Genomic DNA, 16,879 nt, shown 5'->3' with positions numbered 1-16,879 from the left:
TACTGGATTTATTACAAGAAATTTATTATAACATATTAAAGATCTTATTTCAACAAAACATCATAAACATTTCATAGCATTTTCAGATACAGTATTATATTTAGACTATTTTTCAGAATAATTGAAGTATTGTGATAAATATATTTTTTTAAATTACCAAACTTTTCAAAAAAATTAAATAGACACTATTAAAACCATGTGCGGTATTTTATACCGTAACTGATACATTTATTTAATTCCTGTTACATTTTTACAATTGGAATGAATATTTTGTGCCCTTGGTATAATAACACCTGGGTTGCTATCCAAATCACGCTGAGCCAACTCTATCTCTGGGAATAAGACGTAGATCACCGCCATGTTTAAGGAAAACAGACCCTGTAAAAAATTAATATAAGTTTCAATCAAACCATTGAATGAGAAAATACTAGGTTATATGTAAAATGGTACCTACCCCACACATTATCTGAAACTGGAGAGTTTTAAATGGTAGCATTAGACTTGTATGAATGCTGCATTCTATATTTTCAGTTGTTTGAATAGAATTTGTCATTCATAAAACGATATTATTACAAATGCAGTGAAATAATAAAGCACAACAAATAATAAAACCTAAAGGGATAATAATTAGTAAGTGGATTTTGATGCAGTAATCGGACGCTGGCTCTACGACTTGGGCTTATAAAATATTTCTCACTGGAATTAAAAGACAGTCCATATCTACACCGGGTAGTGGAATCAATAACAAAACTCACATTAAAAAATCTACAAAATTGTTATCTCCATTTAAGTTGTCAGATCACAACTTGATATGTACCCTTTTGATTACGGCTATGTGATAAGTTCACTAGCTTTAATGACAAAAAAACTCATTTTATTTATTTATTCATTCATCATTTACAATCAACTTAAGGACAAAGAAACAGACTACAGTCCAAAACTTCTTTCCATCCCAATTTCATAAAATAAACTGTCCAAATAAAGGTTAGTTTTCGAACAACAGTGGAATTAGTATCCTAAAGAACGGCCATACTGCTTCAACAGCATCATAACAATAATAATTCTTTCTCTATCGCCAACCCGTGGCGGCTGGAAACAGCTATGGTCCATACAAAATTGCGTTCGACTTGGAGGGACATGCGCAGCAGAGAAAGGTAGGGATACAGCGGCGGCGATGTTGCCGTTCTAAACCGGCCAGCGTTCTCTAATTTCTAGTGAGTGTTCAAGTGCTCATGATACACATAAGAAGTTTCCTCTCTGAAAGCTTTCAGTCGACTGATTCTAATTAACAAATTGTCAACTGCGCTTCTACCTATGACTATTCATCACTGCCATTGGCTGATCTCCCTACATTTCTCTGCTCCGCATATTCCTCAAATTCAAATTCATTTATTTGTCATAAAATAATACAGATTGATAAAATAAATAACTACTTACAAAATGGCACTACCGGCAAAGAAAACTTGTGCGCCGGCAGTGAGTTAGAACAACAAGGTACAGCAAACATGTCAATAGAAAGAAAAAGAGCTTATTCAAACCACTAGAATAAATAAAATTATGGAAACCAGGTCACATCTCAATACTTACAAACGATAAGACAAAGTAACAAAATCACAAGCAAATGAAAAACTCAAAAAGACCAATTCAAGGAAGTCATGACAGATATTTTTTTAAATTTATAACACAAGAATGAAACACTACATAATGGATATAGATAATTTAAAATAAGCATTTATCCTAATCCAATCCAGTATAAAATTCATTATGGATTTTGTAATATTCTATTAATAATGAATTCAGTTGGGACTTTATTTATAAATAAGTAACACTGATATTCAAACTGACGTCTACATACACTTAAGCTGGTAAAGTCAATATCAAATTGACAAAAGTCAAAAGTAATTTTGTATGGATTATAAAAGATGATTCAACTTTGCTCTTTTTACTCCTGTGTCAGTCACCACGAATCGACCTGTTTTCTCTAAGTTCTCTTCAAAGGTCTCAAAACTTTTAATTTTCAATCACCAGTTACCAGGAAATTACCATAACAGGGGTTCGATGTACTTCAGAGTAGTCCAATGATGCAATTATGGAATACATTAGCTAGCTCTTCCTGATTGCAAGTAGACCATATCTCCTTAACAGGGAGAAGACGAGGAATGAGGACAGTAATTATTAAGGTGCGTACAGATATACGCGCCGCGAACATGAGCAATTCACTTTTAATCAGCTGACTATATCTGTATTTTTACAGAAACTGTAAGATATAGATATAAAAAGCTTGGTATCAGCTGATAAAAAGTGAATTGCTCATGTTCGCGGCGCGTATATCTGTACGCACCTTTAAATCATCTATATAATAATTATGATATAGTTGGAATATAGGTGTGAAGCTAAGTTTACACTATGTAGCTGGAGAGCTATATAGAATTTGAGCTACATATAGCTCTGCTAGAGTAGATTCAACACTAATTTTATGTAGCAGAGCTATATGTAGCTCTGCTATAATTAAATTTGATGCCATTACTTGTAGCAGAGCTACATATAGTTTGGAATAAGCCAGTAAGTAGATTCAACACTAATTTCATGTAGCAGAGCTATATATAGCTCTGCTATAATTAACTTTGATGCCATTACTTGTAGCAGAGCTACATATAGTTTGGAATAAACCAGTAGGTCTATTCACTACTCAGTTCCCAGCCAGATGCCGAAGAAGAAGGTTTGGCCGCGGCTTTCGCCGCAGCTACTGTGATACTTTCATCACAGAGAAGAGAAAGAAGATATTAGATAATTTAGTCTCTTCCAGTCAAATTCACTCTCCATCATTGCACAATAATATATAAATCAAAAAGAAATAATCACAAGGCGCAGTAACCTCCTTGCACTCTGACAACAAATGAGTACAGTATATATCTGGTGTAAACCCAGCAGGCACTAAACAGCTGCGGCAGCCTTCCTTCAAGGTCAGAGCAGCTACATCTAGATCTGCTATGAACAAAAATTGACATGTAGCAGAGCTACATATAACTCAGATTCTCTTTGTTATTTACCGAAAATTTTGGATAGCTCATTTTCTGCTATATAGCTGAGAAAATAGGCTTAATACTGCTACATAGCCGGGATATATAGCAGATCTCCAGTGTCACTTTTTGAGCTTGTAGCAGAACTATATCACAGTATACATACAGTACGGAAACTTGGATAGTACCCTGACGCTAAAATCCGCCATCTTGTTAGGAAGCGCCGCTTTGTAATAGTATTGATGGTAGGTTCGGATCACTTCAATGATCCGGATTAATTGATCTCGTTCACTGCTACGAGCCAATCAGAAGACCAGGATTGGAACTTCCCAAGGTCACGTGACGTGTTTAGTATTGGCGTCATGTAAAAAGCATTGGTTAGATAGGCGATTTATTACAAGTTACCATTCTGTACTTATTCTGTGGCTATATAGCTGAGCTACATGTAGCTCTTCTACATAGTGTAAACCTGGCTTAAGAATCATCAACTGTCAACATTCCTTGTATATAAACGCAAATACTTTCCATTCAATCAATACTGAAAGTTTAAAGTGAACTATAGCACCAATTACTGTCAACTCATTCATTGATGCAACTATAAAATGAAATTTCTATAACTTCTACACACCAAATATTTAATGCTATATTGTTTTGTGTGGTATTTGAATGTAAAAGAGGTTTTTAGAAATACCTGCTGGTTGCTGTGGATTTATACCGACGCCATCATTGGTAATAATTGCTGAAGTTTCGGGTGTCACCTTAAATTCTTCTGCTGCGAACTTGACTACAGCTGTAAATGGCGTATTGTCGGGCACTTTGAATCTGTAACAATAATCATCAGTCATCATAGATATAATTATCTGATATTAAAGGCTTTATTACTGGAGATATCTCGTAGCTTCACGTTTGGCTTCAGTTTCACCTCACCGCTTTGGTACATAATTGACAAAGTGCCGGTTGCACAAAAGCCGGTTAAATTTTAACCGTGATTAATTCCACGAGAGCCAATAAGATATGATAAAAATCTGGTGTGTCTCACTCACACAACTTTCCTTGCCGTTATTAAGATTGATCACCTGACGCTAGTGTTCACGCGCATCTCAAGTCTACTATTCAAAGATCTGAGCCAGCTGGTGACAGGACAATAACGCTGGAGACACACGATGTCTGCTATCTCGTCATAGTGAATGATTTAATAGTCAACATTTGCCAACAGTTTGCAATTGAATAATCACAATTTCTCAAATTTCGAACTTCTTTTCAATTTTAGGTGAAAATTTTACTCAACATTAATTGTAGAGAATTTATGCTGAATCTTTTCCACTTGAATTTTTTCCTTTAAATTGTATCTGACTGAAGCTTGATAATTGGGAATCTAAAATCAAACTTTGCATATATGGGGGCGGAACTTCTGAATTTTTTACAGATATGGGACTTGTGGCAGTTGATAGAGCTTATAAATTAATGACCATTTTAGGTATAAATTTGATAAAAATCGTTGGAGCCGTTTTCGTTAAAATCGCGAAAAACCCTGTTTTTGACAACATTTTCGCCATTTTAGCCGCCATCTTGTACTGAATTTGATCGAAATTGTTTGAGTCGGATTCTTATATTGTAAGGACCTCAAGTTCCAAATTTCAAGCCATTCCGTTAATTGGAAGATTAGATATCGTGTACACACACACATACAATACACTCATACAGACCAATACCCAAAAAAAAAAACACTTTTTTGGACTCAGGGGACCTTGAAACGTATAGAAATTGGGGTATCTTAATTTTTTTCGGAAAGTAATACTTTCCTTACCTATGGTAATAGGACAAGGAAAGTAAAAATTTAACCGGCTATTGTGCAACCGGGCCTGAGACTACACAAATTATTCAAAATTGCTGTAATTTTTTGACTAGGAGTACTAGGCTTACTAGGAGTTGGTGTTTCTGTTTGCTCCACTACACATCCAATGGGAAATTTGCAATCAATCAGGACATACCCTATCATTAAATATTAGGGTTAATATAGACATTCCTTACTATAGGGAGGTATACACGTTATAATGGCAGTATTTGATTAACATTGGTGTTGCTATCCTTGTCTATCATTCGACAAAGCAGACAGCGATATCTTTTTCTAGCTCCACAACAGTGCCAGATCGAACAATGTAGAAATATAATCAACTAGCTGAATTTAGATTTTTTTAAAATTATTATTTATGAAACTGTAAGATATAGATATAAAAAGCTTGGTATCAGCTGATAAAAAGTGAATTGCTCATGTTCGCGGCGCGTATATCTGTACGCACCTTTAAATCATCTATATAATAATTATGATATAGTTGGAATATAGGTGTGAAGCTAAGTTTACACTATGTAGCTGGAGAGCTATATAGAATTTGAGCTACATATAGCTCTGCTAGAGTAGATTCAACACTAATTTTATGTAGCAGAGCTATATGTAGCTCTGCTATAATTAAATTTGATGCCATTACTTGTAGCAGAGCTACATATAGTTTGGAATAAGCCAGTAAGTAGATTCAACACTAATTTCATGTAGCAGAGCTATATATAGCTCTGCTATAATTAACTTTGATGCCATTACTTGTAGCAGAGCTACATATAGTTTGGAATAAACCAGTAGGTCTATTCACTACTCAGTTCCCAGCCAGATGCCGAAGAAGAAGGTTTGGCCGCGGCTTTCGCCGCAGCTACTGTGATACTTTCATCACAGAGAAGAGAAAGAAGATATTAGATAATTTAGTCTCTTCCAGTCAAATTCACTCTCCATCATTGCACAATAATATATAAATCAAAAAGAAATAATCACAAGGCGCAGTAACCTCCTTGCACTCTGACAACAAATGAGTACAGTATATATCTGGTGTAAACCCAGCAGGCACTAAACAGCTGCGGCAGCCTTCCTTCAAGGTCAGAGCAGCTACATCTAGATCTGCTATGAACAAAAATTGACATGTAGCAGAGCTACATATAACTCAGATTCTCTTTGTTATTTACCGAAAATTTTGGATAGCTCATTTTCTGCTATATAGCTGAGAAAATAGGCTTAATACTGCTACATAGCCGGATATATAGCAGATCTCCAGTGTCACTTTTTGAGCTTGTAGCAGAACTATATCACAGTATACATACAGTACGGAAACTTGGATAGTACCCTGACGCTAAAATCCGCCATCTTGTTAGGAAGCGCCGCTTTGTAATAGTATTGATGGTAGGTTCGGATCACTTCAATGATCCGGATTAATTGATCTCGTTCACTGCTACGAGCCAATCAGAAGACCAGGATTGGAACTTCCCAAGGTCACGTGACGTGTTTAGTATTGGCGTCATGTAAAAAGCATTGGTTAGATAGGCGATTTATTACAAGTTACCATTCTGTACTTATTCTGTGGCTATATAGCTGAGCTACATGTAGCTCTTCTACATAGTGTAAACCTGGCTTAAGAATCATCAACTGTCAACATTCCTTGTATATAAACGCAAATACTTTCCATTCAATCAATACTGAAAGTTTAAAGTGAACTATAGCACCAATTACTGTCAACTCATTCATTGATGCAACTATAAAATGAAATTTCTATAACTTCTACACACCAAATATTTAATGCTATATTGTTTTGTGTGGTATTTGAATGTAAAAGAGGTTTTTAGAAATACCTGCTGGTTGCTGTGGATTTATACCGACGCCATCATTGGTAATAATTGCTGAAGTTTCGGGTGTCACCTTAAATTCTTCTGCTGCGAACTTGACTACAGCTGTAAATGGCGTATTGTCGGGCACTTTGAATCTGTAACAATAATCATCAGTCATCATAGATATAATTATCTGATATTAAAGGCCTTTATTACTGGAGATATCTCGTAGCTTCACGTTTGGCTTCAGTTTCACCTCACCGCTTTGGTACATAATTGACAAAGTGCCGGTAGCACAAAAGCCTGTTAAATTTTAACCGTGATTAATTCCACGAGAGCCAATAAGATATGATAAAAATCTGGTGTGTCTCACTCACACAACTTTCCTTGCCGTTATGAAGATTGATCACCTGACGCTAGTGTTCACGCGCATCTCAAGTCTACTATTCAAAGATCTGAGCCAGCTGGTGACAGGACAATAACGCTGGAGACACACGATGTCTGCTATCTCGTCATAGTGAATGATTTAATAGTCAACATTTGCCAACAGTTTGCAATTGAATAATCACAATTTCTCAAATTTCGAACTTTTTTTAAAATTATTATTTATGAAAATTTAATATTCAATCATTAAAAAATATACGGTATTTTCTTTACGAATAAAACTATGATTGTTCATTTTTAACAAGAATGGACAGTTAGTATTTCATCAGATATACCGGTATCAGGTGTTCTATAGAAGGCAGTGACAAGGAATAGAATAGAATAGCTGCCTTTATTTTTACCTAGGAGGGCGGAGTTAGGGCGCAGCCGGCCCTCTCTTACACTCAACCCTCAACAAGGCAGAGAATCGGCAACGCTGTTTCTATGTCAAATCTTTTTCCACTGCCATCATAAAGTGGACTAACTATAGCGATATTTTTTGAAAAATTGCAATAATTATTATAGGCCTAGATTAGGTTGTATAGTTTCAAGAGAACCGACAATTATCCAAAGTAGAACATGTGATATTTTAATATTGCATAATATAATAGTTTATTCTTTGCTATTGCTAATCAAATAAGTATGGTTTGACATTTTAAACTCTACTTACACATTAGATACTGGTATTATGCTTGAGGAAATTATTGTTGAACATCTATTTCACAGGAATTTATTCGTACTGGTATTTTATTCGTACTGGCTTGAGGAAATTATTGTTGAACATCTATATCACGAGAATTTATGAATTTATTCGTATCCTTATTGCATTTTATCTCAATTTGTATGGCAAATAAATTCTATTTGATTGAAAGTGTAAAGCTGGCCACTCTGGCTAGCGTTCCAACAAGCCAATACGCCACCCCGAATGTCCTACTATTGGCTGACAATCAGCTGTTGGTTGGAATTAGCTAATTGGAGGACATTCTTGGTGTCTTGTTGAAATGTTTGAACGCTCGTCAGCGGCCAGCAAGCAACGAAGACAAGCTCTGGCTAGAATTGATAGGAGTCAAAACATAGAGGAGCGACGAAGATAGAATTCAAGCTTGAGAATCTCAAACGTAATGGATTTACCGTATTTAAATAAGTGGAGCAAGATGTTTCGAACCATTTAAATACATGTTTTATTTTCAATAATGTAAGGGTGGGAAAATGAAAAACAAGAAAAAAAAAGATCGTACAGGTTTTTGATATTTAAAACAAATCAATAAATTATTTATTACAAAATTAGAATTTATTACGAAATAATAATCAGATGAATATTTCAGGGGCTACTCGCTTTGCTGATCTGTGGTCGTTCAGTTTATGATAATAATAACAATAAAAAACTAAAATTACTATTTAGAATTATAGATCTTACTTTACCTTAACAAAAGTCCCTTGGCCTGTTCTTCAAAGGTCCAGTTAAAACACTCCCGAATTTAAAATAAAAAAATATATAAAAAAAACTCTGCCAGTTGATGAATCAAAAACACCAGCTTTCCCTACAAGATTCAAATCCTGAAAATACAATTATGTAGTATTTTTATCTCTTTTATGTATAGGGCTACTTGTAATATAAATATAAAGAAAATAAAAATCTCAGTACCCTTTTTTTGAAATATTTTATTTTTGTGATAAAATATTTCAAAAAAAGGGTACTGAGATCTTTATTTTCTTTATATTTACAATTATGTTGGTTTAAACTGCCCGGACTACGACAGCCTATAATTGAATTCTCAAGACAGAATCCTTCAGGTAACCAATGCCTTAACTCAACAACTCACTTCACAAACGGTTCAAGAATACGGGCCCCGAAAGAATAATTCCAAATCCATTTATATGAAAAACACATGCACCCTTGATTCACAGACCAAAAGTCAACTCACTCTTGTTTGTATAGTATGGAACTAAAACCCATAATATTGCCTTCACGAAACGTGATAAAACACACGTTTCATCTTTGTACATTGGAGATCTTCTCGCTTTATCAATTATATTTAATAATTAAATCCGCAACCAGATTTCCAATTCACAAAATAATATTTCAAAAATTGAATAGGTTTTGATGTCATGTATGACAATAATCAAACTTGAAACTACTTTACTACTTCACTATGTTTTGACCCTAAGATAAGGTCTCCTGAAAGATGTACTAGTATACTAGAAACATAATATACCATAAGTCTTTTAATACAGAACCAGAACAAAATTATCTCATGCCGAAGGCGCTGTATAGACCTGTGCTGTATAGGAGAACTAAGAATTTTAAATGAGAAATGCAAAATCGTTTAAACATGCCCCTGTTTTGAAATACACTCAAGGTTCAAGTAACAGACCTCTAAGTCTAAACAATAAGAGATTCACAGCTTTACAATGTAAATCAAATTGGGTATTTCTAAGTCTCCCTCTTTCGAAAATATTCTATTGTTATGTGAAGAGAAGAAGATATATACAAAAACTAGAATATATACTTTACTCATCAAATTCCAAATTTTATTCAGTTATAAAAAACAAAAGTATTTGAAAAATATAAAAATATTTACAAAGCCATAATTGATATAGCCTACCAAGTAGCGCAAATATCAGGAAAGGATATTTTACTTTCAACATGCAATTAATATACAAAAAATCACTTTTGACTTATAAGTAATATTTTAGTTCGACATTTACAACAGTGTTGAAGGAGAGCTGGCAAATACGCCATCAATGTTAATCTGAAACTTATAAATTACTGCTTCGTCATTTACATTGAGAGTATAAGATTGTTTACTTTTACCATAAAGATCAGGTTAGATAACAATGATAATGATAGGTTAGATGATAATTAAAAATAACAATAAAAAAGGTTGCAGGCGTGTGATTTTACCCAACCGTCCCATTAAATTTATCCTTGTACGTTAAACGTACAGATTCAACATATTTAAACAATTACCGTAAGCATCTATGATTCTATTTCATCAATTTATTGCAAAAACTTCATTTTTCATCTGAAAATGTCATAATTGATATCTGTATAAATTAAATTGAAAATATGCGATAGCCCAATACAGTTTTCATTTAAGAAAGTCTCAATAATACACATCCAAAATGAATGAGATAGTCTATGATTCAATACATAATATATCACTGGGCTGAAAAATTACAATGATAATTACCAATTGAGCATGAATGAGTTACAATGCTTCCTTTCATCATAATTCTCAATAGTAGAATTTCGTAATAATATTATATCAATTGTTTCAAGCAAAACTTCCTATTAATTGAAAAAATAGGTTTTTATATACCGGTATTGGTCAAAATAGTAAAGCGGTCTTGATTAAAGTATACAAAATAAGGAAAAATTCATCAGAATATTTCAAAATAATGATAAAATTGTAGAAGTCATTTATTGCACAGGATATAATATAATAACTCAATTTTTTATTAATTATTGGAATGAATTTCAAACAATGATGATAACAACTGATATAACTGATGAATAAGGCTCGGTAAAAAACATTTTCAAGTATTTTTGGGAGTGAAAATCTGGGTGAAATGCATATTTTTACATCTAAATATAGCTCAGAGTCATTAACTACGGTCTATTGATGAATAATATGATGAAGGCAAGTCATGGATGGTTACAACAGTTCAATTGCGAGGTTAGTGAATAGCTAAAACGTGAAGTTCAACAGAGTTCAATGATAAGTACCAACAAATGCAGCAAGAACATTGTAAAAACCAATAAGCAAATGCAAAATTTCAGTTCACTAGAATGATGTCCATTATTTTATTAGACAGAAGTATCTCTTTCGACATGTTATGAGCGTCTTGAAAAGATTACACTTTCAATCTCTTCAATCAGCTTTGATGTTTTACCCGACTTCCGACTATGAATGAACGACCTAATGAGTTCTTCATACCTAGAATTTGATGTTTTCAATACTCTGAAGATGCCAATGATTTCTGAATACGACAGAAGATTGGCGTCATCACAAGTCCAAAGGATATTCTCTCCTGAATGGCTACATTGATGTTGAATCAATGAATTTGAAATTGATTCAAAAATTGAATCCAAAATTGAGGGGTATTGCTTCAGAATAAGACACAGTTTATCACAAGGCAAATCGAACAGAGCAATGCAGAATTGTTTTTGTTTCAATATCAACCGTGTTGAAATGATAAGTGAAACAATACACTTCTTAGCTGAAGCCTGAATGGCCGTTTCGTTATTCATGTTCAAGATCCGAACTAAAATATTATAATTTAGACCTTCTTCTGGATTATTACTTAATAAATCGATCAGATTTTTCTCCAACATTTTCATATTGCGATTATCTGAATTAAAATTGACGCAGAAGTGGTCGAAAATAATTCTAGCTTCCACATCAACAGGGTCACAATTTCTTTCAACAAAGTTAGAGAGCTCTACAAAAGCCTGACGAGTGTTAATTATATTTGATGTTAGTTGCCTTAGCCTATCACTACTGCAGTGTAAGAGATATTGATTTATGGAGTTTGATACAACGCTTTCACTCAGATCAGGACTTGTTAGATATTTCGTGAGCACATGGTCACAAGCATTCCTGAGAAACTCAAATTCAAAGTCAGGAAACTTTCCTTTCATTTTGCAATATTGTTCAAACTTTTTACTAAAACTTGGCACCAGATTGTTTTTCTCCATAGTGACAAAAAGAGTTTCAATTTCACTAGCCACTGTAAAAATGTCCACAACTGTACTTGTTGACTCATTCTTCATGATCTTTGAAAACTCATCTATAGCTTTAAATATAGAATCAAACTTGTTCTGCAAGTCCATATCGAATCTGATTCTATAATCGCCAAACGAAGTGAATGATGGCAAACGATCTAGAATCATAGCTGCCAATCGAATTCACAACTTGCTAATATATATATACAAGATTCCTCGCCTAGGATTCTCCAACGCGCACCAATCTAATTTCTTCTAGTTAAATCCTGACCACGAGACCCCCGAACACCTACGGAATAGCAAAACCAATTAGCAACCAAATAAAAGACATCATTCTATTAAACTTGAAAAGTTGCAATCCTTGTAGTTTGAACTAATCAATCAAGATTTTTGAATACTACAATTTCTCAACATGCACCTTATAGTTCCAGGAATAAACTCACACTTTCAATATTGATTGAAAGACATTACTTATGCTTCCTATCAGAAAAACAGTATTCAATAAGCATTAATAAGAAATTGAACCGTACAAAACCATAATTTCAGACCCAAGACTTTTAAATTAATTCTCAAGATAATTAATAAAGAAAACCTTGAAACTATTTTGTATAAGATAAAAGATTACAGATTTATAATTTGATAGAAAAACACAGAAACCATGTTGTACCAGACAGGGCATTCCAGATCAAAGAGATTTCAATCGTTTTTTTTTTGCATTAAACTTTTTAGTGGGTTACTATTATCTAGACATAGAAATGCGTTTTTTAAATGTATTACGGATTATCAAGTGCCAGAATGAAAAAAACTACTTACACTTTAAAAGGTAATCCTGGATGAGATGTGAGTGTTACTTTGAAAGATACAGCTGTCCTGCAACAAAATTTTTGAAAGCATCAATTAGTTAAATGGCCATTTAGGTTCTAATAAACGGAGGTTTCAGGAAAATCGTCCAATAGGGTCTGAATGTATTTGGGGTCGCCGATTTCGAATCATCTAAAGAGCTGGAGCACAGCTTAGCTACACTACGACTACACTATAATTGCTGTGATTATTGTTCTGGCAAAGCCATTCAGCAGATCTCAGCAGGTGTCATATTGCCATGACCCAAAATCCACCAAGTATTAAAAACGGTTTGTAGTACAGACATCGGAAAAGTTCTTTTATATTTGAGTTCAACGATGAAAGGTCAATAAACTTTTCAATTTTTATGTCAAATGGAAAATTTTAATTTTTTTTAAATATTTAATTTTGTACTAGTCTGATGAACGGTGCTGGACGGGATCTGCCTCATCAGGGCAGGTTTCTCAATCTGAAATGGGTTGTTCAGGAACACAGGAGGTTCCGATGCACTCTTATGTAGAGGCTATCAACATTGAAAAGGCTTTTACTGATCACAACATGATGACATAACTTCTTGGAAGAGGTGAGGCTTTTGAACTTGCAAAGTTTCGGAGGGGCAGAAATAAAAAAAAGTGACCAGAGATGGGTGAAACTCCAGGCACAAATGTGGGTCGAGGCTGATTCGAGGGTAGCCAGTCGCCAGGCGCCCTAGAGGCAATTTGGTGGCCCCTCCCTCAGCGGAAGGACCTACAAAAAAAGGCCAGGAGTAGAACTCACATAGGTCACGAGTTTAAGGGAGGAGAGAACTGCTTAAGGAAGGGCGGCCTATCAGGCGAAACTTCTTGGTAGAGGTAAGTCTTTTGACCCTGCAAAAAAGAAAAATCCAAGAAACCAAAGATGGGTAAAACTCCAGGCACAAATATGGGTCAAGAGGCTGAGTCGAGGGTGGCCAGGTGCCCAAGAGGCAATTTGGCGACCCCTCCCTGAGCGGAAGGACCTATAAAGGAGACCAGGAGTGGAACTCACGTAGGTCACGAGGATCAATCAGTCTTAAGAGACTGCCAAGCATATCAAACTGGATTGCGAGAGACAAGGGGCAAGAAGAATGGTTCTATTTGGTTGCAAGCAACCAGGTGATGGATGGGATATTAGTATAGGGAAAAACTCCTGGATCTTCTGAAGGACACAGGTATTGGATTGCCCAACTAACGTATTTGGAAACACAATAAGCTCCGGTTGACTTGTGGGGTTCCCTGAACCTTTGGATTCTTGAATCAGTCCCTTCATAAAATACATATACATACAACGGTTCTGGTGCTATTGTACCGTGATTAGTCACTCATCTTCTTCATTGGAATCTATTGTGGAGCTGAAGTAAATGAAGTTTCTTACAACATATTTGGCACTGGTACCTTGTACCAGTTTCAAAATATTTATTTATTACATTCTACAATCACAATATCAAATTAATGATTGGGAGAAAATCAACAGGATTAAGCATTTCTCCGGTGTGCACAGCGCTCAAGAAAAAATAGTATTCTATCAAAACCATAAATAGATGTATAAGCTTCTATGAAATTTTTAATAAATATCTATGAGTTATAAGATTGGTTGTCTATTTGGTAGTGTTAAAGTAATCGTTAAACTGTGGTTTCCAGATTGGCAGTGTCAAAATATTCCAGTCGCAATAAAAGTGAGACCAATTGAAGAGGCCACTGTGACACAGAATAGGTACAGAATGAAAACTGTCAATCAAACGCCTATCCAACCAATGCTTCTTACATAGCACAAATACTAGACACGTCACGTGACCTTAGGAAGTTCCAATCCTGGTCTTCTGATTGGCACGTGGCAGTGAACGAGATCAATTGATCCGGATCATTGAAGTGATCCGAACCTCCCATCAATACTATTACAATGCGGAGCTTCCTAACAAGATGGCGGATTTTTGCGCCAGGGTACTAGCCAAGTTTCCATACTGTATGTATACTGTGACTGTGATACGAATAGTTTCTGGTTTCAAAAACTCTCATAGTCAGGATGTATATGACCTCTCCATTCATGTACTGAAACGAATCATTCATCTGATTGCTGCTTCACTCACAAAGTGTATAAATCAATGTTTGAACGTGGGAGTTTTCCCAGACGAGCTGAAGATTTCCAGGACTGTTCCAGTATAGAAGAAGGGCCCTAGAACTATGATGGGTAGTTTTCGACCAATCTCTATTGAGCCTGTGTTTGCCAAAATCATGGAGGTTGATATGAGGGAATAGTTGATGACCTATTTTGTGAGGGAGGATCTCTTTTCATCATGCCAGCATGTCTTTTTAAAGGGTAGATCAACCATCACTGTTGTTGAAATGTTGATAGAGAAAATCACCAATGCTTTTGAGGAAGGAGAATCAGTGTGCCTTACAGTGAGTGACCTCAGTAAGGCTTTCGATAGCATTTCTCATGGTGTCCTGCTGAAGAAGCTGAAGTCATATGGAATTGGTGGGGCAGTTTTTTCAGTGCTGTCCTCTTACCTTGACAACAGACGTCAGGTGGTGAGTATTGATGAAGCCACCTCAAGCAATTGGTAGAGTACGGTGTACCTCAGGAATCGGTTCTGGGCCCTCTCCTCTTTATCATTGCAATTAATGACATTGATATGAGAATGAATGCTTTTGTATATGCTGATGACACTACACTGATCAATATAGGACGTGATGTGGAGTTACTGGGGTAAGCTGCTGATGATTCGTTGAGGTCTGCTAAGAGCTGGTTCAACCAAAACAAGTTGCTGCTGATCAAGGACAAGACACAGAAGCTTCTCTGCTCCTTGGGACAGGCTGGTCAGGTGGAATGTGATGTGAAGTTGCTGAGATTTTCCTTGAATAGGTTACCAGAATAAGCTGAACAAGTCATATTGTCAATTTTTGATCCAAGCTGTCCAATGCGCTTCATCTTCTGCGAAAGTTGTAATCTGAAATTAGTGCCGGATACATCCTTACTATCTACTATGCCATGGTTCACAGCCATGTCTGTTATAGACTTTATCTGTGGGGACACTCTCTACGACTTGGTGATGTGCTGCTTCTGCAGAAAAAGGCTGTTCGAGTGCTGACGGGCAGTGACTACATGACTCATTGCAGACCACTCTTCAAGAAGTTAAAAATGCTTACTGTTGTAAATCAGTAGATTCTTGAATGTCTGTTTTGCATCAGACACAGAGCTAGTAGTACTGATACTCGTGGTGAGATACATGGCTATAAAGCCCTTCAGTCTCACCTCATCAACATGCCAAAATTTCGTTTAGCAAGGACTCAGAGGTGTTATCCTTTCATAGCATTATTGCTTTAAAAATGTTCAATAAGCTGCCAGAGTGGGCCAGGGATAGTGAATGTGATAGACAATTCCGAGCAGTCTTGAGATCTTTCTTGGTGGAGCATTCATTCTATAGCCTGAGTGAATTTCATGATAGTGAGATGACATTTTTAAACTTTCTTGTGACATGTTTTATAAACCCTTGACACAGTCTATCCAGCAGCACTGGTCAATGACTTAGAATAGACCTAAAACTAAACTAAAACTAATCTGGAATAGTCTTAAAATAACAATGATATTATAGTTGCAAATATACAACAACAAAAATTGGAATTGAATGGATGCATGACATTATGAAGCATGCCATTTTTAAGGTTAAGGAATTGTTAACACTAAATTTAACACAAAAATAGATTGATTAATGTTTTGATACTTACGTTCCAGTTGACATTCTAAGTTTCTTTAATAAGAATACGATAAATTTTCAAAGAATTCTCTTTTGATTCTATCAATATGTAACTGGTAGTACAGTTTTGTTGTTAGCTCTCTACAGCTAACTTTGCTTCTCAATTTGATCTGACTATAAAAATTATGAGAATAAATATATAATTCACTGCAATGATGCTGTCAATATGGGATCAATGTTTATATTAACAAGAAAAGTATATCCCAAACTTATAAAAGTTTAGTGAATAAAATGCTAGAAAAAGAAACACAACTTTGTACGAAGCATTGGACAGCTGGCCAGACAAATAGCAGACAAGTATCCTAGCCTAGCCTCTGTGTCCTAGCTCCAAGATCAAACACGTTGGAACTAAACAGCTGTTATGTTTAAAATGTATCATAATATGATTAATACGAACAATCCAATTATTATACAATGCAAATAATTTCACTTGTTTTCAAATAAAGAAAT

The 16,879-nt window shown here is 35.2% G+C and overlaps 1 protein-coding gene across 2 annotated transcripts; it reads right to left on the bottom strand.

Annotated features, from left to right (window-relative positions):
• Nucleotides 1–16,731, bottom strand: LOC111058273 (ubiquitin-fold modifier 1). Of its 2 annotated transcripts, XM_039423052.1 has the most exons (4): nt 16,401–16,731; nt 12,631–12,687; nt 6,690–6,820; nt 1–378 (listed from the first exon to the last, which is right to left on the bottom strand). In XM_039423052.1, the coding sequence occupies exons 1-4, from the start codon at nt 16,412–16,414 to the stop codon at nt 311–313; spliced, it is 270 nt and encodes an 89-aa protein (XP_039278986.1). In that variant the 5' UTR covers nt 16,415–16,731; the 3' UTR covers nt 1–310. The 2 variants fall into 2 exon arrangements, with proteins under 2 accessions (XP_039278986.1, XP_039278985.1); XM_039423051.1 differs by lacking the exons at nt 1–378; nt 6,690–6,820; nt 16,401–16,731 and adding an exon at nt 9,584–12,106.
• Nucleotides 16,732–16,879: the final 148 nt, after the last annotated feature.

This window comes from Nilaparvata lugens, chromosome 3, assembly GCF_014356525.2.
Source record: "Nilaparvata lugens isolate BPH chromosome 3, ASM1435652v1, whole genome shotgun sequence".
In the NCBI taxonomy this organism is placed as follows: Eukaryota; Metazoa; Arthropoda; class Insecta; order Hemiptera; family Delphacidae; genus Nilaparvata; species Nilaparvata lugens.
This window is presented reverse-complemented; position numbering and strand designations above follow the sequence as displayed.